This window comes from Lissotriton vulgaris, chromosome 12 (assembly GCF_964263255.1).
Source record: "Lissotriton vulgaris chromosome 12, aLisVul1.2, whole genome shotgun sequence".
Classification (NCBI taxonomy): Eukaryota; Metazoa; Chordata; class Amphibia; order Caudata; family Salamandridae; genus Lissotriton; species Lissotriton vulgaris.
The window spans coordinates 811,160,714-811,188,248 of NC_141700.1; the positions used below are offsets into that span (position 1 = coordinate 811,160,714).

The following is a 27,535-nucleotide window of genomic DNA, read 5'->3' on the forward strand; positions in this document are numbered from 1 at the left end:
GGGGCAACTGCATTAGGGGGGCTATGAACCTTCGTTATTTGAATCGGACTGCTCGAAGTTGGAATGGGGACATTACCTAATTTGAAATGCCTGACGTGGAATGTCCGGGGGCTGCGAACTATGATAAAACGCCACAAAGTTCATGCATACCTAGTGCGTAGAGGGGTTCAGATCGCTATGCTACAGGAGACTCATCTCACCAAAAAAAGAGTGCGCTGCTTTGCAGAAAAGATGGCGGGGCCAGGTGTTTGGCACCACTTACTCAGCGTATGCCAGGGGGGTGTTGATCTGGGTGAGGGCGGGGATACCCTTTCAAGTGCTGAATCAAGTGGTGGATCCAGATGGCCGGTTTGTGGCGGTGGAGGGGAGGTTATATGGAAGGGATGTGGTTCTCTGCTGTGTGTATGCACCGAACACTGATCAAGCTCGATATTTTGATGGCCTCTCGGGGTCCTTGGCCTCTTTCCTGGCGGGCCAGATAGTGTTAGGGGGGGACTTCAACTCGATCACGGATGTGGCTCTGGATAGGTCCCATCCCCCCCTGGTGGACTCCCCGGTGCGCAGGTTGGCCGCGCACAGGAAGGACTGGCAGGATAGATGGGGGTTGCTGGATGTCTGGCGGGAGCGGCACAGGGACGCCAGGGATTATTCCTTTTATTCTGCTCTCCATGATCTGCATGTCAGGATCGATTTGGTGCTCTGCGGTGGGTCCCTAGCCCCATTGATCTCTCATACGGAGTACCTGGCTAGGACCATCTCAGATCATAACCCCCTATTGGTACACATTCAGTGGCAGCGGGAGCGCTCAGCGATACCAACATGGCGGCTTCGGCCGGAGACGCTAGAGGATTCTGTGTTCAGCGATGCGGTCCAGCAAGGCATTGATAGCTATTTCGGAGTGAATGAGGGCACGGCCACGAGTAGGTCCACTGAATGGGATGCAATGAAAGTGGTGGTGAGAGGGGTGTGTTTGGGTAGGTTTTCGAATGCTCGAACGACTGTGTTGAATGCACTCATGAAAGCGGAAGAGACTCTGAGGGACCTGGAGCGCCGCAGGCCGGCTAGGCCGGATTTGCAGACCCAATTATTGGAAGCAAAGGAAGTGGTTGCCACCGAGACAGAACGTTTAAGGTGCTACGACTACAGGCAGTATATCATCAGAGCACATGCGGAAAGGGACAAGGTGGGCACCCTCTTGGCCAGACTAGCTAACCCGGAACTTAGGGGCTGCCCGGTCCTCAGCATTAGTAATGCGCGGGGGGAGATGGTGTACTCCCAGGCAGCGGTGTTGGAACGTTTTAGGGGGTACTATGAGGAATTGTACCAGAGTCAGCTGGGGGTGGGGGTTCAAGACATTGCGGAATACTTAGGGGAGAGGCAGCTTCCGGTCCTGGACGAGGAGGACGCGAGGGAGCTGGGCGGCCCGATCACGCTCGCAGAAATACGGGTGGCCATTAAACATATGGCCCGTAACAAAACGCCTGGGGTGGACGGACTGCCGATTGAATTTTACCAACAGTATGTGGACAGCTTGGCTCCCAGGCTTCTGGTGGTGTATACGGAAGCTTTTGAGGCTGGGGAATTGCCTGGGTCCATGCGAGAGGCCTTGATTGTACCGCTCCTAAAGCCTGGCCGGGATGCAACGGATGTAAGGTCCTATCGCCCGCTATCCATGTTGACGGTGGATTACAAGATTCTGAGCCGAATCCTAGCCACCAGGCTGGCCCCACACATGACGGGCTTGGTGCACAGGGACCAGGCCGGATTTATACCCACGAGGAGCACGGCGCTGAATATTCGCCGCCTAGTGGGAATAATGGACGCCATCTTGGACGGGGAGGGAGCTCCGGCGGCCCTGTCCGTGGACATCGAGAAGGCCTTTGATAGTCTAGAGTGGTCTTTCCTGGATGGAGTGTTGGAGAGGTTTGGCATGGGCGAGGGGTTCCGCAGGTGGACGAGGGTCTTATATATCTTGGCGACGGCGAGGGTGCGTTTGGGCGGTCTGGTGTCTGCGGCATACCCGGTGGGCAGGGGCACGCGACAGGGGTGTTCCTTGTCCCCCCTATTGTTTGCTCTGGCGATGGAACCTTTGGCGGTCCATGCGAGGTCGGGTGACAGGTACGCGGGGATAGCCAGCGGCGGGCAGTGGCATTATATATCGCTATATGCGGATGACCTGCTCCTGTACCTCGCTGACACGGCGCGGGCACTGGACGGAGCGATGGACCTGTTGTCGGAGTTTGGCCGGCTATCGGGCCTTAAGGTCAATCGGACGAAGACTTGTGTGTTTCCACTGAGAGCGGGATCGCCCGACCCCGGCGGCGATTTGGGCGTGGTCTGGGAGCCATCTTGTTTCACCTATCTGGGAGTCTGCATCTACCACACGACTGCGGACCTATTGGAGGGCAACATTGGTCGATGTGTCCGGGCTCTAAGGGGCAGCTTGTCCTTCTGGTCGACCCTCCCGCTGACGGTTCTGGGCAGGATCGCACTTCTAAAAATGGTGGCGCTCCCCCGCTTCCTCTACTATTTCCGGACGCTGCCTGTCTGGATCCCTCAGGGGGTCTTTAGAGACCTGAGGTCAATGATTGTTGGCTTCCTATGGGGGCATGGCCGCCGAAGAGTGGCCCTGAGCACGCTACTTCGCCCCAAGATAGAAGGGGGCATGGCCGTGCCCGACTTCGAGCTGTACTATCTAGCGGCGCAGTTGCAGGTCCTTACACAGAACGTGGCTAGGGTGTTTCGGGGGCCAGAGGAGGACCGGGATCGGGGGATACAACGCCACGTACTGTCCTATATTATCATGCAACAGAGGCTTGAGTTGCGGGGCCTCACTATGGAGGAACGGACACTCCGGCTGTGCTGGCAGAGGAGCCTTCGGAGAGCGAAGGCCTCGCGGCCTTATGCACCGGAGATCCCGATCGGCATGCTGACGGCCTTGCCGCACGGGGGAGATTGGTCCCCATTGCTGGATTGGGAAGAGGCGGGACTACAGGTAATAGGCGACCTATACATAGACGGGGCTTTGGCACCGTTCGAAGCGCTCCGGGACCAGTTTGGGCTGCCCGACGGGGGGTTCCTCCTGCACGCGGCGGTGGTGGCTGCCATACAGAAGCACTGGAAAGGGGGACTCATGGAACCGACAACGACTATGGCGTGCCAGTATGTGGTAATGGCGGCAGGTACGTTCAAAGCTGTGACGTGCCTCCATAATAGGATGCTGAATGAGGGACTGGAACCGCTCCAGGGGCTCAAGACTAAATGGGAGGAGAGTGTGGGCCGGCCCATACCGGACACGGCATGGGGCCATATCCTGCGGCGCACGTGGAAGGGCACGAGAAATGCGCGCTTTCAGCAAGTACATTTCTATGTGCTTCATAGGGCCTACTTAACCCCTGAGAAATTACAGCGGTACTTTCAGGTACCGGATGCCCGATGCCCACGGTGTTCGTCTCTGGGAGCGGACATGGACCATTTGATCTGGGGGTGCGCGCACTTGGAGGCCTACTGGGAGGAGGTAGGGGACCTCCTGAACGAAGTGACTGATAGGGAGGTGGAATTCGATATGGCGGCATGCCTGCTGCTCTGGTTCCCGCACACCAAACACACCAAGGTGACGAGCAAATTCATTGATCTGGGCCTGATATTGGCGCAAAGGGAAATATCGTGGCATTGGAAGTCCAGGGGGGGACCCTCACTGCGTAGATGGAAGAATGAATTGCTGCGGTGGTCTGCCTGCGAGAGTGTGCTCCGGATGAAGCAGGCCGTCAAGATGGGGAATGAGAAGGCATTGGATGCGGCACGTGCATGGGAGTTAGTGGTGCAGGCCTTGCGTGATTCTATGGTGGAAGATGAGGACGGTGAGACTTAGGCCGGTGGACACCACGGGGCGAACACAAACAGTATCATAACCCGCACTGTAGTGGATCCATCCAACTTGTCGGGACGAGGCATACACCTTAGCAGTTGCCAGGGGGGGGGTTTTGGGGGGGTTGGTTAATGGGAGTTTGGGGTGGGTCGGAAGCCACATAGATGGTGGCCCGCTAGGGCACCCTGGAATTAATAGGATGGTGGGGTACTGTGTGGAGCGAGGAATGGATGGGGGGAGCGGCCAGGCAGGGTAGACATACAGCACCTGGGGCAGGTTCTGACATGGGCGGTACCACTGATTACCACTGGGATGGCTGACGGGAGCAATGTTGAGGGTGGGGGGGTAAAAGCAGATACGTAAAAGACATATCAACCATGGTCCCTATGGGACGTGCACCGTGATGTTTTCCTCTTGAATGGAGTATTATGCCGCCCGGCCTCCGGGATGCGGGCTGAATGGCTGTGTACGATCTGTGTTTTATTACTGAACGGGGGGATGTCACGAGTGAACTGGCTGACTAATTGTATCCTGTGGTTTATAACTCTGCAATAAAAATATATTTAAAAAAAAAAAAAAGGGGGGGGGCGTGGCCAAGATGGCGGTGTGAGCAGACGTGCTCTGTCAAGCTCCCGCCGCCGGCCGCCGTTTACTGGCATATTTACAGCATCCATCCCGGCCCGAGCGCTTTCCCAGCAGGCCCGACACCGGCACTACTGCGGAGAGGTGCGGGGGAGCGGCATTGCCGGTTCCCGGCACGTGATTCCCGCCGACCCTGCCCCGACTCGTGGCGGCCGCGGCGGCCTAAGGAGAGCAGTGCGGCGAAAGTGAGGCCGTGGTGGGCGGAGCCCGGACGCCGCCTCGAGTGCACCTAGACCGGGCAGCGGCAGCGGCGGCGAGCCCGGCCCGCGCTGCGGAGCGCGAGGCCCCCCCGTGGTCACAGGTCGGGGGCTTCTGCGGGCTTGCCGCACCACCTCATCGCCTTGGCTGATCGGCTCTGAGAGCCGCGGACTGCACCGACACCTGCTGGGGGACGTGTGGAGGAGCCCGGCGGGTGCCCCGAGAACGGAGGTGAGGAGCGGGGGTGGACGGGCGGCCCCCCAGCGCCCGGCAAGCCTACCTCTGTGGAGCAGCAACCGCCGGGGGAGGGAGGTGTTCACGCGGACCCCCTTGCAAGTGGGGGTTGGCGGCCCCCGCTGCGAGCGCCGGAGGCGCGGTGGGACTGTCAGCGGGCGCTGCACTGAGACGCAACGCGCCCTGACTGGGCCTAGACGCGTGTCCTTCCCTCATCGCTGGTGCCCGACTGCAGCGCTTCCCCTGCCGCACAGAGCTCCCTATGTGCTGCTGCAACATCGGGGCTGCGCACCCGGAGGAGGCCCGTCGGCCTGAGCGACGATTGTGACCAGAGGGACACGTGGAGACGCTCCCGCGTGCTGTGGGCCTGGCGAGGCCTCCTGCTCTGACAGACTCATTGGAGAGCGCACCCAGCGCCGACGGCGGCAGCACCGACAGGCCCGACCCGCGCTGCGATGTGCGAGGCCCCCTAAGATCACTGGACGGGGCTTCTGCGGGCCTGCCGCACCTCCTCGCCCCCCTGGCAGCACAGCCCTGAAGGCCGCGGGCGCCATTTTGGACCGCAACGAGCCCTGCCCGAGACTGGCCTTGTGCCCCCCACCATTCCTGGCTCCAGCAGCTCTACCCCCACCGCGCTACGCCCGCCTAGTGCAGCCGCGACCTCGGGAAGCACCGATCATCCCAGCCCGGAGGTTTTTCCCCGGGACCCAAGGGCCTACCCGCGGCCAGCGGAGGAGGTGGTCAACGGCCGCGGCTGGGGGCCCCGGGAGGCCATGTCGGGCGGAAGGACCAAGAAGGACCGCACCATTAAGGACCTCTTCACCCCTACCACCATGGGGAAGCGGAATGGACAAGCGGGGCCCAATTCCCGAGGCGACGCGGAGAAGAAGGTGGAGGTCGTGTCGCCTTCCAGCGGGACGGACCCCGAGGGCCCGGTCACGCGGTCCTTCCTGGAATCACTGTTCTCCAGTTTGCGGGAAGACATCCATGCCCTAAAGAAGGAGCTTCAGGACGAGATCAAGGAGGTCCGCCGCGATACCGACGCCATAGGGGAGAGGGTGGCAGACCTGGAGGCGAAAAGTGACACGCGGGACACCGAAATCGAGGCCCTAAGGCAGGAGCTGGCCCGCATACATGACCAACAGGTAGATCTCCAAACGCATGCAGAGGATCTGGAAAACCGCTCCAGGCGGCATAACATCAGGATCAGAGGAGTGCAACTAACCCCGGACACGGAGGACCTCTTTCAGTTCACGCGGAGCCTCTTCAACCACATCCTGGGCCGACAGGCGGATGCCCCCTTGCGACTAGACAGGGCCCACCGGACGGGTCCGCCGAGAGCCGGCGCTGCTCACCCGGCGGACATCCTGGTGTGTGTGCAGGACTACAGGACAAAGGAGGAGATCCTGAGCAAGGCCTGCCAATTGGACAAGATTACCTTTGGCGACCACACGCCAACGTTATACCAGGATCTAGCCGCACTCACACTGGAGAAGCGACGCACCTTTCGGCCAGTGACGGCGGAACTGAGAAAACGCAACATCTCCTATAGCTGGGGGCACCCGTTCCGCTTGGTGTTTCGGCTAGGTAATGTGCTTCATCAGCCGCGTTCCCTCAGGGACGCTTGCCGTGTACTGGGACTTGATGAGCCACCGGTCGACGACGGCCCGCTGGGCGACGGGGCCCCCAACGAGGCGACCCCGGGACGCTGGCAACAGCAACGCCGCAGACGCAGGCCGAGGCGCCCCGCAGCAGCGGAGATAGAGGAAGGGCAGCGGGCGGCGGTGGAAACCGTGGCGCAGGGCCTGGCGCCGGCGCACAGTGACTGACCGCTGAGAGGGGACCGCACTAGCTCCACAGGTCTCGGCCGGGTTGGATCAGTCCGGTCCGGCGGCGGGGGCGAAGGCAGAGTGCTTGCTGGCCTTCCCAGACGGAGAATCTGACTCAGCGCTTTCGGCGGAGAGCTAGGGGAGGACCGACCTGCTCGCACTGCTGCCACTGCTTCCATTCTACGGACGTACTCTACCACGGGTCCAGTGGCCTTGAGGCTGGACCTGGGACAATATTGGACCTCATTTCTTTACCAGTTGGGGGTGAGAGTTGGGGGGTGATGCAGGGAAGAGGGGAGGGGCGGGGGGGAGTTGCTCCGAGGGAGAGTGGGACCCGGGAGAAAGGGGTCGCTCCAGTTGAGCTGAGGATGGGGGGGGCAGTTGGGGCTGACCAGTTGCTCCGGTTGAGCGGGGACTTGGGGGGGCAGTTTGGGTTGGGGGAGCCTTGGGGAGAGAGGGGGGAGGGGCGGGGGGGTTCTCCTTGTCCAGAGGGTTTGGTCGCCAAGAGGTGCTCTGACGCGGCCCCGAGCGCAGTGTCTTTCGCGACCCGCGGGCCCACAGTCACGGCCGCCGGGCAGGCTTGGCTTTTCTCGTACGATCCCAGATATGCCACGACACCTCATAGTGCTTACGCTTAATGTGCGGGGTCTCAACAGCCCGAACAAACGCAGGGCGATATTATCCTACCTCGAGCGCTCCAAGGCGGATATCTGCCTTCTCCAGGAAACACACCTTGTGCGCAGCGACCAGCATAGACTCAAATCCCGCGCGTTCCCGTGGCAGTTCTTTTCCTCTTCCCCGAAGAAGTCTGCAGGGGTGGCGATCCTAGTGGCTAAGTCCTTTGAGGGGAAAGTCCTCCAAAAAGAGGCCGAAGTTTGAGGGCGGCTCCTACTCTATAGCTTCCAATTCGCGGGCCACACCTTGCTTGTGGGCTCTGTTTATGGCCCGAACGAGGGTCAGGAAAAATTCCTGCATACAGCTCTAGAGACCGTTACAGCCACCACACACACTCACTTGCTGCTGGGGGGGGACCTCAACATAGTCTTTCATAACACGGCGGATCGCTCGGGTCAGAGATCCGGTCAAGTAGGGGCACTCACGGCGGCGGGTCACGCGCACCTGACGGACCTGGGCCTCATCGACCTTTGGCGGCACACGCACCCCCAAACTACCGCCTACACGTATTATTCGGCTGCGCATAAGACGTACGCGAGGCTCGACTATTTTCTGGGCTCCTCGCAGCTGGCGCTACAAGTGGAGAGCGTGGAGATACTGCCAGCCTCGCTCTCGGACCACTCCCCGGTGGCAGTGACGCTTCGGGTGGGAGCAATGCCAGCTCCACAACGGCACTGGAGGCTGCGGGACGGTCTCTTACAGCTGCCTGACACACAGGCCCGACTCACGACGGCGATTACCCGTTTTCTGGAGCACAACGCCAATGGTGACACCACCAAAGCGACCCAGTGGGCGGCCCTCAAAGCGGTCCTGCGCGGGGAAATCATCTCCATCGCCACGGCCAACAACAAAGAGAGGGAGCTGAAACGTGCCGAGCTCTCCCAGCGCGTGGCGGAATTGGAACAGATGCACCAACGCACAGGGGCAGCCAGAGCATGGCGTCAACTATGCGCCGAGCGGAAAATGCTAGCGGCCTTGGACCAAGATGTGGCGGAATACGCCGCGATGCGCCTCAAGCACGTCTACTATACCGGTGGCGACCGCTGCGGGAGACTGCTGGCGAGTAGACTTCGGGCGCAAACCCAGAGGCAACAAGTGCGCTCTCTCCGGTTGCCCAATGGCGACCTGGTCACAGAAAACGCAGCGATTGCGACGGCTTTTGGCAATTTCTATGCGGCACTCTACGACGCGGATCACCTAGACCCTGACGCCGGCCCAGCCTATCTGCGGGGCGCGGAACTCCCCACCCTTACCCAAGCCCAAGCGGACTTTCTGGAGCGGCCCATAGGCCTGGAAGAGGTCATCTCGGCCATTGCCCGCCTCAAGGTCGGGAAATCCCCGGGACCCGACGGCTATACTGCGGCATTTTACAAGACCTTTTGCCAGCAGCTTGCCCCCCTCTTGCGCGACCTGTTTAACACGTTTGACACGCCCGGCGCCATACATCCGGACCTGCTGGAGGCGTCTATCTCTGTTATTCCCAAACCCGGTCGTGATCCGGCGGTCTGCGGCTCCTACAGACCCATATCGCTACTGAACGTAGACCTGAAGCTCTACACTGGCATACTAGCGAGCCGCATCGCCCCATATATGCAACAACTGATAGACCCCGACCAAGCGGGCTTTATCCCCCAACGGCAGACCAGCGACAACACCAAGCGGGTGCTGCACCTCATTGAGGCCGGATCGCGCACTAAACCCGGCTGCATGCTGCTCACCATTGATGCGGATAAGGCCTTCGACAGAGTACACTGGCCATACCTCGACCAGGCCCTCCGTCACTTCGGCTTTGGAGAGAAACTCCGCCACCGCATCTTCAACTGCTACCGCCGGCCCAACGCCGCGGTACGAGTGAACGGTCATACCTCCCCGAGGTTCGACATTGGTAGAGGCACGCGCCAAGGTTGCCCGCTGTCGCCGCTCCTATTCGCATTGTACATGGAGCCGATGGCCCAGAGGGTGCGGCAACATGCGCTCATTTCAGGTATTAAATTTGGGGCCGACACGCATAAGATCAGCCTGTACGCCGACGACGTCTTGCTGTCCCTCACTGACCCGATGCGATCCCTGCGCGCTCTCTTTGTGGAGCTACACACCTTCGCCCTGGCCTCGGGCTTCAAGATCAACGAAGCCAAATCTGAGGCTTTGAATATCACGCTGAGCCCGGATGTGGTGGCCGAGATTAAATCGGAATTCCGAATCCAATGGTCGGACGCAACCGTCCCGTACCTGGGCGTTCGCCTGGCTCCTACTGTCCGAGACACTGCTCGGGCCAATTACGAGGCCCTCACCCGCAAACTCCGGGAGCAGCTCCGACGCTGGAAACCACTTACGCTGTCGTGGTTAGGAAGAATTGCCGCAGTCAAAATGACACTGCTGCCGCAGATTCTGTACCTGTTCCAGACGCTCCCCCTGAACCTCCCGGCGGGTTGGCTCCAACAAACTCAATCGGAATTGTCACGGTTCATCTGGAATGGCCGGCGACCCAGGTTCAAGCATACGCTCGCCACCCTACCCCCCGCGAACGGAGGGGTCGGCGTGCCAGACCTTACACTGTACTTCCAGGCGGCACAGCTGCGCACCTTTGTGGAATGGTTCCAGCTGGAGTCCGGTAAGCACTGGCTCTTCTTGGACCAGGCAGTGGCCGGCCGTACCCTCCAAGGCGTGCCCTTCCTTCCGCGTCGACACCGTCCCCCTAACCTGTACGCCTCTGAAATCACCAGCACCGCCCTGCGAGTGTGGGATAGAGTAGCTGTGGCCAAGGGGCTGACCACCTTCCCCTCACCCATGACTCCCATCTTTGAGAATCCAGACTTCACACCGGGCTTGGACACCGGCACGTTCACGACGTGGCGGACGACACCCTGTCGCGCGGCAGGACACATGTTCGATATCAAGGGCATTCTGCCATTCCAGCAGGTCAAGGCGGATTACGGCGTGGCCGAATCAGAACGCTTGCAGTACCTGCAGGTGCGCCACTGGGTGCTCCATCCCTCGATCCAGCCCGGAGCCCAACGGCACCTCACGCCTTACGAACGATGGCTGCTGACACGCACCTCGGATAAGAAGTTGATATCGGACCTCTATCAGCAGCTGCTACTCACGCAGGCACACACATACAATGCAGGCCAAGTCCGGTGGGAGAGGGATTTGGGGAGGCAGCTCACCAGGAAGGAATGGGAGGGGGTGTACCATAGAGCCAGACACTCGGCGCACCACACTGGCCTTACCGAGACATTGACTAAGGTAGCAACATACTGGTACCACACCCCTGAGAGACTACACCACTGGGATGCCCGAATCAGTGACAGATGCTGGAGGGGATGTGGGGAACTAGGGACACTGGAACACCTGCTGTGGAGCTGTAAGGCGCTGCGCCCCTATTGGGACCCTATCCTGGATCTTATAGATGCACATCTAGACACACAACTGCCGCGCTTCCCAGCGTACATCCTACTAGGCCTCCCAAATGCACTCATGTATCCTCTGAAATCCTGGCGCGGGCGCCTGATCGCGCTTGCGCTTGGGGCTGCGGTCCAAAACATTGTGGCACACTGGAAGGCGACCCAGGCTCCGCTACAACTGGGGTGGCTTCACCGACTGTGGGCAATCCTGGGAATGGAGAAACTATCGCTGGCAGCATCAGGGAGGGGGGCGGACTTTGCGGAACTCTGGCGGCCATTCCTCGCCTTGCTTACCGGGGAGTTTCGGGAGGTGAGCTGCCCACGCTACCTGCGTCTGCTACGCCTGGCGGAAACACCTCTCCCGGACCCCAAAACACATACCCGTAAGCGCACAGGCCCCACGCGCGTGGCGTCCACTGACTGTTGAGGGTGGTTCACGACCTATAGCCGGATTCCGGACAAGGAGAAGGAGAAGGGAGGGGTGGGGTGGGTGGCGGGGTTGTTTACAGTTCTTTGTTTCTCGTGTTTTCTTACAATGCACTAGCACTGACCAGCTTGCACCGTTGTAGCACCTCTTAAGACGCGGCCGGCCCATTGGGTTGTAGGCGGCTTGCTGTGTTAATAAGATGATGTACCCGCTGGCCCTAGGTGGGGTATTCGCGGGGGTCGCTGATCTCGGCCTCCCCAGAGTGGTGGCGGCCCTTACAGAAGTCGCTGAGGTGCATTTTTTGCCTATGCTCAATAAAATATTTAATACATAAAAAAAAAAAAAGTACTTACCTGTGCCAACTAGAGACCTCAAAATCTAACATTGGTGGTCAGCGGAAGGGATTCTGGATTTGCATTTGTGACTCATGTACAGTGACTGGTGAACACTACTTAATGAGTGCAGACCATAACGATACCACATACCTTTTAGTAGATTCCTTTTTGGATTTTTGGTTCTATTTTTGAAAGATGCCTGATTAAGTTGTCATGGGAGATATAGAATCCATAGTCTCTATTGATTGTGAATGGGAAGAAGAGAAGCTGGAGAGCTGAGCTGGAGAGCTGGGTAGAAGCAAGGAAACCCCCTGAAATTGAGGATGGGGATTACCAGGCAGTTGTACAACAGGAAGAGCCTTTTGGCTCAAGAGGAAGGAAAATATCTTCTCCTACAGGTAGCATATGTTCTGGCAAAAGTCTGTCCCCAGAGGAGTTGGAGGACAGAGAAAGAAATAGAGGGCATGAAATGGAGCTGACAAAACTGAAGTTAAGTGGACAGTTAGAATTTGAATTGCAAACCAGGTTAGCCCTGGAAAGAAGAAAATGCAGTTTGACCATGAGAAGGTTTTGAGGGAGTTGGATTTAAAAGCTAAAAGTTTAGAGAGTACTCCCTCTGGCGGCAGCATACCATCAGTACATACAGAAAACAGAGTGTATATTCCCAAGGATGTGGTAAAAGAGTTTTATAAAAATGATGATATTGGTCAGTGGTTCAGAGCCCAGAGGTAGCCATGTCTTCCCACCGGGTCCCTGAGAGAGATTGGGGAGCGGGGTTGTGGGGAAGGTTCCTTAGTGAGGGGCGGGATACATTGTTAGACCTGCCTTCTGATGTCCGCAATTCAGACAGCACATGGCTGATACTCTCTGTATGCACATGAGCATGGAAAGCTGATACCCTCGGGGTGTACAAAAGGATTGAAGGCTGATACCTTTTGGATGCGCACAAGGATGGAAGGGTGATACCCTCGGGATGTGCATGAGGATGGAAGGGTAATAACCTTGCTATGCCCATGAGGATGGAAGGCTCATACCCTTGGTATGCGCAGGAGGAGAGACGGCTGGTACGTGCACATGAATGGAAGGCTGATACACGTGGTATACACACGAAGATGGAAGGCTGATACCCTTTGTATGGACACAAGGATGGAAGGCTGATTCCCCTCAAAATGCGCACAAAGACAGAAGGCTTATACCCCTGGTATACACACGAGGATGGAAGGCTGATACCCTCAGTATGCGCACGAGGATGGAAGTCTGATGCCCTTGTAATGCACACGTGGGTGGAAGGCCGATACCCTTGGAATGCATGAGGCTGGAAGTTTGATACCCTCTGTATGCGCTCAAGAATGGAAAGCGGATACTCTCGGGATGTGCAAAAGGATGGAAGACTGATGTCTTCAGGATGCGTACAAGGATGGAAGGCTGATATCCTGGATATGCGCATGAGGATGGAAGGCTCATACGCGTGGTATACACACGAGGGTGAAAGGCTGATACCCTTGTAATGCATATGAGGATGGTTGATACCCTCTGTACGCTCATGAGGATGGAAGGCTGTTACCCTCTGAATGCACAATAGGATGGAAGGCTGATAACTTTGGTATGCGCACGAGGATAGAAGGCAGAGGCCCTCTGTATACACATGAGGATGGAAGGCTGAAACCCTCAGTATGCGCACAAGGTTGGAAGGTTAATACTCTCAGTATGCGCACAAGGATGGAAGGCTAATACCATCAGTATGCGCACAAGGATGGGCGGTTGATACCCTCAGTATACACACAAGGATGTAAGGCTGAAACCCTCAGTATGCGCACAAGGTTGGAAGGTTAATACCCGCAGTATGAGCACAAGGATGGACGGTTGATACCCTCAGTATGCACACAAGGATGGTAGACTGATACCCTTGGGATGTGTATGAGGATAGAAGGCTGATACCCTTGATATGTGTATGAGGATGGAAGGCTCATACCCTGATGTGAGGAAGCCGCCTTGCAGAGAGAGCCACTTACCGGTCTAACGCCAAGGGGGGACCCACAATCAAGGGTGCCGACTCCGCGACGACTGACAGAACGACGCCATCCAGACTCCTTTACTCTATTTCCACAGGGACACGGCCACAGTCATGCCCCGGAAGCACCGCCCCCGCAAACCGGAAGAAGAAGCCATGGGCCAATGAAAGGCGAGCAGGTTCAAACAGGAGACGCGAGAGAAGAGGAAGAACGCTGGAGTGGAGAGTTCGAGAGAGAAGACGCGGGACCCGAGAGAGAAGACGCGGGACCCGAGAGAGAAGACGCGGGACCCGAGAGAGAAGACTCGAGACAAGAGAGAGAAAACGCGGGACTCGACTTGCCGGATGCCAGGATACCAGGGAACCACGAGGACGGCGAGGAAAGCTGGTACGAGGACTGGTGGTATCCGGAGGAGGCTGGGGAGCAGCCGTAACTCAGGAGAGTTACGGCGAAGCCGGTGAGTGTTGACGGCTCGGGGTCTTCAGGGAGAGGGGAGGGAGAAGAAGCGGGTAGGAGTACAGGAGAGGGAGTACAGGGGAAGAAGTGTGAACAGGAGGGGACTATTGGCTATTGCGACCCCCCCCCTTCTGTGAAGTTAAACGCCATTCCATAATACAGGACCCTGAATGACTGATATAGAATTGTGCACCTTTCTTATTTTCATTATCCTAGGAACTTAAATATCCCTAAAACGTTCTTTCCGTTCCCCCCCCCCCCCCCTCTTATTTCCCACTTCCTAAGAATCGCTTTTGCTCGCAATCTATTACCAGACTGGGCACAAGCAAAGAACCTAGAGCACAAAGGTGTGGTGAAGGGAGCATAAACCCCATCATATAAAAACATAATTCTGACGGCTCCTTATTTTCTTTATCCTCCTATGAGCCTCCGGAGAGACCACCTCTGTCAAGGGGAACCCGGAAGCCGGACAACATCTTTGCCCCCATCAAACCCCTGCAGCTCACTGGAATCATCAGAGGAAGAAGAAGACCGCCAAGGACACCCATCCTAACAGTCTACAGTCCCTCCTATTATCAATAAACCACTTTTTGTTAAACCCATACTTCAGCCCCCACGCCGGTTTATCTAACCTGCCCTCCCACAAGTGGTGGGATTTAAAGGCGAAATGGAGGCTGCCCTAGCGAAGATGGCTGAAAATCAAGAACAATTGGGTAAAGTAATGAAACGCTTCTTGACTGTTGTAGACGAAGATCGGGACAAGTTACAACAGGTACTAACAGGGCAAGGACAGACCCATGGAGCAGCAATGGATAAACTCACTGAAGCCCTAGGACAACAACGAGGCCCAACCACCTTGCCGTCTGTAGTGCTGCAGCGATATGTAGCTGGGGAGGACCTCGATTTCTTTTTTAGTAACTTTGAGAGAATGGCAAATGCAGCTTCCTGGCCCACAGACAAATGGGGGCAATACCTGGGACCTCTTCTGTCAGGAGATTTACAAGCCGCATACCAGGCCGCTACCCTTCAAGAGGCAGCCCCGTATACAGAGATAAAAAAAGGCATCCTAGAGAGACTGGGAATAGACGATGAAACCTATAGATTAAAGGTAAGACAAATGAAAGAAGGACCTCAGGAGACCCCTCGCGCCTTGTATTTCAGGGTAAAGGACATGGCGGACCGTTGGCTAAAACACGCCACTACGGACAAGGATGGGATTATGGCAAAGATTTACCTTGAACAGTATCTAACATCCCTTCATCCACCCATTCAACGTTGGGTCCGACAGCAAGCTAACCTCACTTTAGAAACAGCAGTAGAGATAGCTAGTGCTTATAGTAGGGCACAGGACTTTCAAAAGGAAAGAGAAGAAAATATGGGGAAAACAGGGGGACACCCACCCCATCGACCATCTAGACTTCCTTTAGCCAAGAAACCCGAACCTCTTGCTCTCGTTCCCAGTGCCCCTCTGCCTAGTATTCCGTTTATTCGACCACCTGTGACAGGGCCCCAGTGTTTCCAATGTGGTGGGATGGGACTTATAGCTAGATTTTGTCCACAAAAAGAAGAGACTATGGAAATAGGGATGTCTTGCAATTACTATTGTTCTCCCCCAGACAAGAAACTACCCCCTTACAAGTGCACAGTCTCTGTGAATGGGCAATCTGTTACTGCTTTAGCTGACACTGGATGTTTGCATAGTGTAGTCAGACCCCAAGACCTAGGTAGCAGCATAGGTCCCATAGAAGGAATGGTAATTATCAAATGTGTACATGGGGACACCAAACCATACCCCACTGCTAGGGTGCTCATCCAACATCCTCAAGATTCAGGAACATCCTTAACTGTGGGTCTGATACCCCGGCTACCCGAACAAGCTAATCTAGGCAATGATTACGCTAAATTACCTCAGTTGTTACAAGATTCCTCTTCGGCTGAAGACGAATGGTTAGCTTCAGCCCCTTTTTCTAAAGACACCGAAAGGGAATGGCCGTCTTCTAAACCCCGGAAAAACCGAAGACAGAGAAGGGCCGAGAAAGGGAGAGACTCCCCGGTGATGCCTGTCGTTCTGGTAGAAAATCTATGGGAAACAGACAGAAACTTCCACGCTGCCCAGCAAGAAGACCCTGTACTTCAGGAAGCATGGAATAAGGCACTTGAAGATGAAGACCCACAACTTGTAGGTCCTTATTTCTTCACTAAGAACGGCTTATTGTATAGAAAAGGTAATCCTGATCAGAAGGCCCAACTGTTAGTCCCAGAACCATTTCGAGAGAAGGTATTATATCTTACTCATAGTCATCTTTTAGGTGGTCATTTTGGCGCTGATAAAACAGAGAAAATCATCTTAGAGAAATTTTATTGGCCAGGTATATATCAGCAAATTAAAAGATATTGCAGGGAATGTCCTATTTGTCAACGGCACAGCCGTTATCACCCTCCAAGGGCACCATTGCTTCCCCTTCCATTATCGATGACCCTTTCTGTCGAGTTGGCATGGATATCATCAGACCCTTGCTACCCTCTAGAAGTAGGTGTATATACGTATTTGTTCTAGTTGACTATGCTACCCGGTTCCCCGAGTCCATACCACTTCGCCGACATGACACAGCCAATATCGCTAAAGCCATGATTGGAGTTTTTTCTCTGATGGGTTTCCCAAAGGAGATCTTAACTGATCAGGTGACTCGTTTTGTTTCCAAAATGATGAAAGATATATGTAAGCAGTTAGGGGTAAAACAAATCAGAACAGCCGCCTATCATCCACAAACGGATGGATTAGTTGAAAGATACAATGCCACCATTAAAACCACCCTAAAAAAATTGTTGGATCTAGAAGCCCGAAGGTGGGAAGATATCCTTCCCCTGGCTCTCTTCGCCATTAGATGTAAGGAACAGAAAAGTACCGGGTATTCTCCCTTTGAGCTATTATACGGGCATAAGCTGCGTACTTTGCTTGATATGGCCCAGGAGCATTGGGAAACAGAACAAGACGACACAAAGCCCCTTCCTGAATATGTCGCGAACCTAAAAACGCATTTAAGACAAATCCGAGACATAGTCAGAAACAATCTAGAAGCACAGAACGCCCAAAAGACACAATCTGACAAAGGGGCCAAACTTAGGTCTTTTCAAGTATGGGACCTCGTGTTACTTATGATGGCCTCTTCGGACCAAAAACTATTAGGACAGTGGCAGGGACCCTATACAGTACTCCAACAAGTCACCCTGGTAACTTATCGTATTGAAGTTGACAGCAATAAGAAAATCTCTCAAGTCTATCATGTGAATCTACTAAAGAAATGGGAGGGACCTGCTCCAGTGTCCATCCATAGTGTAGAACCCCATGACCCCCCTGTTTCATCAATGTATTGATTCTGATTTGCCCAGTTCTTCGAAAGAGGGCTTGACCAAGGTGTTACAACCTCTTGGCCCTGTTTTTTCCACGACTCCAGGGAGGACCACTCTCATTGAACACACAATCAAAACCCCACCGGGTAAACGGGTTAGACTAAGACCATACCGCATACCTGAATCCCGCTGTCAGACTATAAGAGAGGAAGTACAAAAGAGGTTGCAGATGGGAATTATAGAACCATCCAAAAGCTAATGGAATTCTCCCATTGTGCTTGTACCGAATCCAGATGGGTCAGTAAGATTCTGTATTGACTTTAGGGAAGTAAATAAAATTTCTGAGTTTGACACATATCCCCTTCCCCGAGTGGATGAAATGGTGGAAAGAATAGGGCGAGCTAAGTATATTAGCACTCTGGATCTGTGTAAAGGATACTGGCAGATACCTTTAAACAAAGAGGACAAAGAAAAAACGGCCTTCTCCACCCCTGACGGTTTATATCAATTTGGAATGTTGCCTTTTGGTTTACATGGGGCACCTGCAACATTCCAAAGAGCCATGAACATGATATTGAGGCCTCATGATACTTTTGCTGGGGTTTATATTGATGATATTGTGATATATAGCGATACATGGGAACAACATTTGTCACATATCGCCACAGTCATTAAGACCTTAGGGTCACACAGGTTGTAAATCAATCCAGCCAAAAGTCATTTGGCTGCTCAGACAGTTATGTACTGAGGATACCTATTGGGAGAAGGAGTCATAAGACCACAGACGTCCAAATTATCGGCCATTTCCCAGATACCGTTTCCCGAAACCAAAAAGGATTTAAGAGCATTCCTGGGTCTATTAGGTTATTATAGAAGGTTTATCCCTAGGTTTTCCCAAATGACAGCCCCACTAACTGATCTTCTACAGAAAAATAGCAAAAGAGAGCAGATATTACAATCTCCTCCTACTGAAGTGTTGCACTCCTTTGAGTCCTTACAAAAAATCCCTAACCTCGGATTCTGTCTTGATCAGTCCGGAATACTCTTGACCCTATATTTTGCAAACAGACGCCTCCAACCAGGGGTTAGGAGCGGTCTTATCCCAAGAGACACCACAGGGAGAAAAGCCAATTTTGTGCATTAGCCATAAGCTCTTTCCTCGAGAGAAAAATGATGCTACCATTGAGAAGGAGGCCCTCACTATCAAGTCGACTATAGAAATCTTACGGTATTATTTGGAAGGAAGAGAATTCACCCTTTTCACTGACCACGCACCATTAGAATGGTTAGCAAGGAACAAGGGCCACAATGAGAGGGTACTGAGGTGGTTTCTATCAGTACAACCTTATAGATTCCACAATAGACATAGAAAAGCGAAAGATCAAGGGAACGCTGATTATCTGTCTAGGTATCCTCAGAATCCAAACCCTAGAAGAAAGACAGCAAGGGAAAGGGGATGTGAGGAAGCCGCCTTGCAGAGAGAGCCACTTACCGGTCTAACGCCAAAGGGGGACCCACAATCAAGGGTGCTGACTCCGCGACGACCGACAGAACTACTCCATCCAGACTCCTTTACTCTATTTCCACAGGGACACGGCCACAGTCATGCCCCGGAAGCACCGCCCCCGCAAACCGGAAGAAGAAGCCATGGGCCAATGAAAGGCGAGCAGGTTCAAACAGGAGACGCGAGAGAAGAGGAAGAATGCTGGAGTGGAGAGTTCGAGAGAGAAGACGCGGGACCCGAGAGAGAAGACGCGGTACCCGAGAGAGAAGACGCGGGACAAGAGGGAGAAAACGCGGGACCCGACTTGCCGGACGCCAGGATACCAGGGAACCACGAGGACGGCGAGGAAAGCTGGTACGGGGACTGGTGGTGTCCGGAGGAGGCTGGGGAGCTGTCGTAACTCAGGGAGTTACGGCGGAGCCAGTGAGTGTTGACGGCTCTGGGTTTTCAGGGAGAGGGGAGGGAGAAGAAGCGGGTGGGAGTACAGGAGAGGGAGTACAGGGAAAGAAGGGTGAACAGGAGGGTCCTACTGGCTATTACGACCCCCCCCCTTCTGTGAAGTTAAACGCCATTCCATAATACAGGAACCTGAATGGCTGCTGTAGGATTGTGCACCTTTCTTATTTTCTTTATCCTAGGCACTTAAATATCTCTACAAAGTTCTTTCCGTCCCCCCACCCCCCTCTTATTTCCCTCTTCCTAAGAATTGCTTTTCCTTGGCTTTTGCTCACAATCTATTACCAGAATGGGCACAAACAAAGAACCTAGAGCACAAAGGTGTGGTGAAGGGAGCATAAACCCCATCATATAAAAACTCATTCTGAAGGCTCCTTTATTTTCTTTATTCTCCTATGAGCCTCCGGGGAGACCATCCTAACAGTCTACAGTCCCTCCTATTATCAATAAACTACTTTTAGTTAAACCCATACTTCAACCTCCACACCTGTTTATCAAACCTGCCCTCCCACACCTTGGTATATGCATGAGGAGAGATGGATGGTTCGCACATGAGGATGGAAGGCTGAAAACCTTGGAATGCATATGAGGATGGAAGGATATACCCTCTGTATGCATACGAGGATGGAAGGCTGATACCCTGAGTATGAGCACAAGGATGGAAGGCTGAGATCTTTGGTATGTGCACGGGGATGAAAGGCTGATACCCTTGGTATACACACAAGGATGGAAGGCTGATAACCTTAGAATGAATATGAGGATGGAAGGTTGATACCCTCTGTATGCACATGAGAAGGGACGGCTGATACCCTTGGAACACACATGTGGATGGAAGGATGCGCACAAGGATGGAAGGGTGATACCCTTAGGATGTGCACGAAGATGGAAGGCTGAGACCCTGGATATGTGCATGAGGGTGGAAGGGTCAAACCCTTGGTATACGCATGAGGACAGATGGCTGGTACGCGCACAAGGATGGAAGGCTGATACCCTCTGTGTGCGCTTGAGGATGGAAGGCTATCACCCTCTGTATGCACATGAGGATGGAAGGCTTATACCTTTGGTTTGGGCACAAGGATGGTAGGCTGAGACCCTCTATATGTGCACAAGGATGGAAGGCTGATACCATTGGTATACACACGAGGATTGAAGGCTGATACCTTTGGTGTGGGCATGAGGATGGAAGGTTGATACCCTCTCTATGTGCACAAGAAATGGAAGGATGATAGCCTCGGGATGTGCATAAGGATGGAAAGCTCATACCCTTGGTATACACACGAGGACAGACGGCTGGTACGCGCACAAGGATGGAAGGCTGAGACCCTTGGTATGCGCACGAGGGTGGAAGGTTGATACCCTCTGTATGTGCATGAGGATGGAAGGCTGTTATACTCTGTATGCGCACAAGGATGGAAGGGTGAAACCCTTGGGATGCACACAAGGCTGGAAGGTCGATACCCTCAGTATGCACACAAGGATGGAAGGCTGATATACTTGGTATGAGCCCGAGGATTGAAGGCTGAAACCCTTGGAATGCACATGAGGATGGAAGGTTGTTTCCCTTGGTAAGTGACAAGGATGGAAGGCCCTGATATCACAATTCAAAGAAGCTCAAGAGAAAAGAACATAATTTCCAAGCAACAGGGGTTTTAAAAATAGCAACAGTTTATTCTAGAAACTACATTTGTCAATATAAAACAATAATATCTCAATGGAGATTAAATATATACAAACAGGCAATGTGAGTTTAGGGCTGGAGCCAATAAAGTCAGTTGGACACATGGACACATGCCTGAACGATTAGTAATAATCTACAAAGTGCAATAAAGCCCAAGCGCAGCGCAGTACATCGAATGATTCCAGTATCGTGAACAGAGGCGCTCCTCTACGCAGGAAGTGATGCAGGGTGGTCTGATGAAGAAGTGACGTCCTCAGCTGGCTCAGCACTGGCACGTATTCATCTTCGATGTCCAGACGTTAATGTTTCTCACTCTGAAGTGGCAGTCCAAGCTTCGATGATGTTTTCTTTGCACCAAAAATATTCAGCATGCTTTTTCTGAGAATATATTCTTGATTCTCCAGTGCAACAATGCTGACCAAGGGTCACCGCCTCATCTCACCCGAGGGCCTTCACTGCAAGAATTCAGGATTAGAGTAACCCAGCGGCTGCTGCCAAAACAAGATTGAAACTACAGTCTGTATCAATTAAATGGCCTCTTACATACTCTACCCATGAGCTCTCAGTGCCAAAGGATTGACAGAAATGACCCGCGAATGGGACTGGAGTTGAGTGTTCACTCGACATCCATTCACTAACAGGTGACCCCTGGTGTATTCAGTGGGTACACTGGACATCATTCTCTGAAGTTTAAGTATGAATCGCGCTGTTCATGAAACGCGCTCTCATTCGGACCCTTCTAAGCCTATGAGGCCCAGGCTCCTGTCCTGCTGCTGCTGCACTACTCTCCTCCCTTTCCCCTGTTTTTCTGAGTGCTTTCTCCTGCTTTTCCCTCATTTTTGACTGCTTTCTCCTTCCTTCCCCCTGTTTTCTGAGTGCTTTCTCCTGCTTTTGACTAGTTTTTTACTGCTTTCCCCTTCTTCCCTCTTCTTTTTCTGAGTGCTTTCTCCTGCTTTTCCCTCAATTTTTACTTCTTTCTCCTTCCTCCCCCTTATTTTTCTGAGTGCTTTCTCCTGATTTTGCCTCGTGTCTCACAGCTTTCTCTGCGAAGCAGCAGCAACTCCAGTGCCTGAGACCCTCAAGGGTGATCTGCCGTGCCATATAAATCCTGATTGATTGGCAAGGACTGTTGGCGACGTGGTGACAAGAGGCCCAAGGATTCCATTTGTGGGTTCACATGGTGCGTTTTACATGTTTTAGGAAATTAAGGTTCAGGATTTTTCAAGAAGATAACCTTTCAGAATTCTTGCAATCCTAGATCAGACTATCCTTGACTCATGCAAAGACACAGCATCTTTGGGACTATTGCTTTAACACTCTACCTAACAGTTCTGCCTGTCCGTCCTCCTGGTGTCCACGTACACTGGTGACGTGCCGTTTGGGGGCGTTCTTTCTCTGTGCACGACTAAAGGTTTCCAACTTCTTCTCTAGTTATTTGCAGCTTATTCATTTAGAGAATTCAGTTACCAGAAAGCACAAAAAATAAATACCTTGTCATTGTGGTCAGGTTAGCTCTATGGATAGTCAATAACCAATCTCGACCGGCGCAATAGAAATCATTTTCTATCAGCTGCATTTACATCTTCTCGTCCCTCTACGTAAGGAGGAGACAGAAAATAAACTGCTGCTCCCTGAGCAAAGATGAAACTAAATATCTGTTTTAGATATGTGAACATTCCTTACCTTAAGTTTTTACATTGTGTCTAGGAGTCAGGAAAGGTATTCCGTAGGACGCAATATATGCCCAAATTAGGGCACAATTGTCTTCTCGGAAAGAAGCCCTTCCCTTTATAGGGTTGACTTAGAAATAGAATATCTGTGCCTTGCCCCAGGAGCCCATCATCACCCAGCACCCTTCTACTCTAAAACACATGCGCAAAAATCTACTCTGGCCCCATGAATTCCCTCCTCTAGTAGGAACCGTTTGGCGCTGTCAAATAATATATTTCAGAGGCAACATGGAGACAGGAGCCTGCCAGACAGGAGACAATCAAATGCAAGAAGGAAAAGACCAGAAGACAGGACTTCGCAATCTACACTCAGGAACTAAATCAACATCCTCACCGACATGAGAACTGCTCTGGCCTTTCTTGAATTCAGAAAGAAAGGGAAGACACATCTCTTCAAAGAGTACTATCACCCCATAAATAGACACTTCCAGTTGCCACCTTCAATTGTAAACCATTTGAATCGTACCCAGGGGCCTTCGCCCACTGCCTCAGGCCGCTGCTTCCAACTAGGTTTGTGCTACTGGAATCCCAGTGACACAGATTCATACACCACTGGGTGAACTAAGGGACACTCCAGCCCTTCTGTTCTCATTGGGTCGTTATCATTTGAGGAGCCAGGAGTAATTTCCAGCACTTTGTTAATCCCAACACCTCCTTGGTTTCCGGAAATATTTCACCTGCTTCCTCTAGGAACCTACTGCTTTTCCCCAGGGCCAGCTGAAGATTCCTCAGAGCATTCGCCTTTTGTTGAGCTTGGTTTTTCAGAGCTGAGTTTCTGTGTTCCACCCTCCAAATGTCTGTTTTCAACAGTCATATGGGCCTTTTTGGAACATTTGTGGTCACATATTCTGTCGACCTTCTTAGGTCTATGAACTTTGGAACAAGCATTTATGATGTCCTGGCAGGAGTGACATTCACTGACACTTGTTCATCTTGCTTCTCTACCGCATTTACAGATGTCTTCACTGTCATGAGGGGTGTGGGGTGGGTGGGTCGGAGTAGCATTTCTGAGCAGTGCCCGAAGTATACTCCTCAGATACTCCTCTGGAGTCTTGCTTCAGCTTCTATCACATGTGCCGTAAGGGGCCCCTCAACATGCTCTAGCCTCTGTATCCCGTGCAGGAAATGAACCCATAGGAACAGCAGCCTAGTGCTCCTCCTCTAACTACAGTATCACATGCATCAATCCGAAGACACTGAAACAATCTTGAACGTCATTACCAATCATGAGTTACTCAGGATGTGATTGTGAAAATGGAGACAAGTATTTGCCGTGCGATGGTGGCCTCTCACCCTGTCTCCTTTGTGTACTGCTAGAGCACATTGGGCTGTTCCCAGGGCCTAAATACACAGCTGGCTGAGCTGCTTGAAGGGCATTTTCCCCCAGAAGAGGCTTTCTCAGGAGCAAGTCTAACACTTGCAACTCTGTAGTAAATCACAATGTGCCTTAACTGCAGATTAGATTCCCTTTGCTTCATTTCTCCTTATTTACAGTCTCTAATATTCAGGCTTCTTCTTGGAGACATCGTCCTTCCTGGAGACCCTCAGGGTGAGTAGCGCGCTATACAAATGCTCTGATTGAATTGATTGATTGATTGACCTTCCTGGATCTACGATTAGGATGTATGTTTTTGTCTTCAAAAACGTCTTCCAATGACTCAGCCAAGGTACTGTTTTCGAGGCTCCTTTTGTCAATGTTGCTCCTATTTCTTACTTGTCCTGCTCCTTACTTGGGGTTAGGGGGGTGTTCAAGTTCTCAAAATATATGTTTTGTTCTTTTTTATGCAATGGGCAAACGCCCTGCTGACGCACTGTCATCTGACTCACCATTGCATTGTTTTGTTTTCTGTGATCGATCACCGGCACTGTACTTTCAAGCGTTTCCGTAGCTGGACATTCTTGAATTCAAGAGACAACTCTTCTGTTTGAGCTTTAAATCATCTTGGTTTCTTTTATTCAAGCCAGGTATCCTTAAAGCGCGGACAATTCTGCACCTAGGTTTCCTTTCTCGGGGTAAATGTATCCAAGGTGGAAGTTTTTTACTTGTTGGCAATGAAACGAATTAAACATTTTAAGCCTCTTTAAAGAGACGAGAATGTTAAATCGAAAATCTGTTCGGGAAGTCTATGAGACGAATGCAAGTGCCATTCTTACATCTACCCTATAATCAGTAAATCGTGTGGCAAACATTCTTTCTGTACTATTACAAGCAGCTCATCTAACAGGCTCATTGTGTTATCTCTGATATTTCATCATATTCTCTCACTTTTAACCAGAGTTCTCAGGGTGATCTAACACTGCAATAAACCTGTACACAAGCATTTCTCATGCACCACCAAGTCTAATTCTTTGAAAGCTTTGTGTCTTATCAGTCATCGGTTAGATGTCACATGTTAATTATTTCTACAACTAATCTCATCACAGTGTCCATTATCTTCCAAACTTTAATATATCTGTGTTTACAGAATTCTCAGTGAATGAGTCTCAGTTCTTTGTGGTTTCCTTCCTTACACAATCCACTTTTCATGTCAACTGGCATTAACTTTGCATTACATATTTTTAATTCTCTTATTGAACACAGATTACAGTTGATTCACAATGGTATGAAATGTATAAACTATTTCTTTATGTTTTGTAAATTAGTTTCTTCACTTTAATTTGTTTTGTTAGTCCAGCGTCTTACATTGTTGTTTTTACTGCTTCCTTCATTTCTTTTTTTGTTCATTAAGCATTTGTTATCAGACCTGTAAGGGAAGAAAGATGTCCCCCGTGGGATGATATGTGTAGTTTGGAATTTGGTGTTTAGGGTCTCTGAAATGTCATGTGAGGCCTATAATGGCAGTCTTTACAGGGTGGTCTTTTTCTGAGGCACCAATGCCTACATGTATGCCGGATACAAATCTTGTCTTTTGGATTTAACGGGTACTAACCGATCCAGTTTTTGTACTACAATCTGTAAAGTTAAATACCTTAGATGCTATTCTAGGAGTATAAAGCAACAGTTCGGCACAGGAATTGTGTTTTTTGTATTGAGGTGTTTTCTTATTTTCAAGCAATCTAGTAATATTCTGTGTTCTTCATTAATGTTACACTATTTGCTCATCAATCTGCATTTCAGGCAGCAGATTGTTTCTTCTCGCCGCAAACTGAATCTCTAGTTCTGGTAGTTTTGTGTGACTTCATAGATGTCTAATCATTGGAATTGTGGTTTTAATCTCATTGCCTTCATTGACATAATACAAAATTCTCTTACATTGGTATCTATCACTTGTAGCTGTTCATACTGGGCATCTTTCAATTAGACGGCGAGTCAAGGAACGATATCCTGCTGATGCTTTGGTTCCGACTTCATCCTTAAATTTGTGTCATCACTTGTTAATGGTTTCTTTTTCGATGTTGGTTAAGATTACTTTTACAAGGAAAGCTTTTTTCACAATCACTACATTTATATGGCTTCTCTCCAGTGTGTATCCGGGTATGTTCTTTTAGATGATATTTCCTATTGAATCCTTTGCGACAAAAAGTACATATATATGGCTTTTCACCTGTATGTGTCCTATAGTGCTCCATAAGTCGTGACTTCTGAAAGAAACTTTTCTCACAGTCAGTACATGGAAACGGCTTTAATTCTGCCTGAGCTTCAGAGTGTGTTGGCATGTGTCTAATGAGCTCTATCCTATTGCTGTAGCTTTGAGAGCACTCAGGACAAGTGTATGAGAACTTCTTCAGTGATCCCCTTCGAATACCATTAAAAAAATGCAAATTGTTCAAATTGCTCTCATGGTCCTTATAATGTGATATCCTTACTTCGGCCATTCCTTGATGTTCATTTAAATGTTTTAAGGTGCTTACGTCATTTTCATAAGAGCCGTGGTTTGCTTCATGCATTTCATGGCAAATTTCTGGCTGTAGCTGGATTATACAGTTTTGTCCCTCGTTAAAGCTCTGGAATGCAGTAGTTTTCTCTTCTTCTGATAAGTCTATAATTGTTTCTCTAGTATAATCTTGTGACTCTCCAAGCTTCTTTTGAATGTTCATAATTCTATCACCTACTGGATTTAAATGAGAGGTAGTCATTAGCATTCTAATCCTAAGAACCTGGCAATAAAAAATATTTTTGTAATTCTCATTTCATAAACATGATGTTACATTTTACACAATATTAATATTTGTTGATATACTTTGCTGGATGGTTCCACAGAAAGCAATCATATTCATAGCATAACAGGGAATGGGTTTCCTTGCCACCTGAGAATACAGACAGCTGAGATACATGTGCTTTACTGATACCTTCCTCTTCATTCGTGCCACTGGGGAAGAGGGTCTCATATGGTTCCAGCCTCAACTTAAAACTTGTTTCCTCTCTAGAAGAGTACATTTTCCAGACACCAGTATCACACACTGACTCCAAATCACATTACATAGCCAGCAAATAGACTGTACTAGAAATCATACCTGGAACGTTCCATTATGTTTGACCAAGATCTATGAAGCAGGTGGATATGCTCAAGACACAACAAAGTGGGACAAAAACATAGAAAACCTTGGCATTCGCCTTTAAAAATCATGAACAGACCCAAAGAATTGTGGACATTCAGATTAATAGGACAACCAAAGTCGTGTGAGCAACGTCTTTAAAGACAAACAGACACAAGACAGTCCCTACCAAGGATTTACAACTTCTTCTGCCGTCCAAATAACTTTAGGAAGCTTTCTCAACTATGGCCCTCTTGCCT

General features: G+C 51.5%; 1 protein-coding gene across 2 annotated transcripts in view; it reads right to left on the reverse strand.

The window, feature by feature from the left end:
• Window positions 1-21,034: 21,034 nt before the first annotated feature.
• Window positions 21,035-27,535, reverse strand: part of LOC147678851 (uncharacterized) — a 70,718-nt gene continuing 64,217 nt past the window's right edge. Inside the window, exon 7 of one of the 2 annotated variants that reach the window (XM_086946275.1) lies at window positions 21,035-26,848. In XM_086946275.1, the coding sequence (XP_086802401.1) occupies window positions 26,175-26,848 (674 nt within the window). In that variant the 3' untranslated portion in view covers window positions 21,035-26,174. Of the gene's footprint in view, window positions 26,852-27,535 lie in introns of both variants that reach the window. The other variant, XM_086946274.1, reaches the window with a different exon arrangement.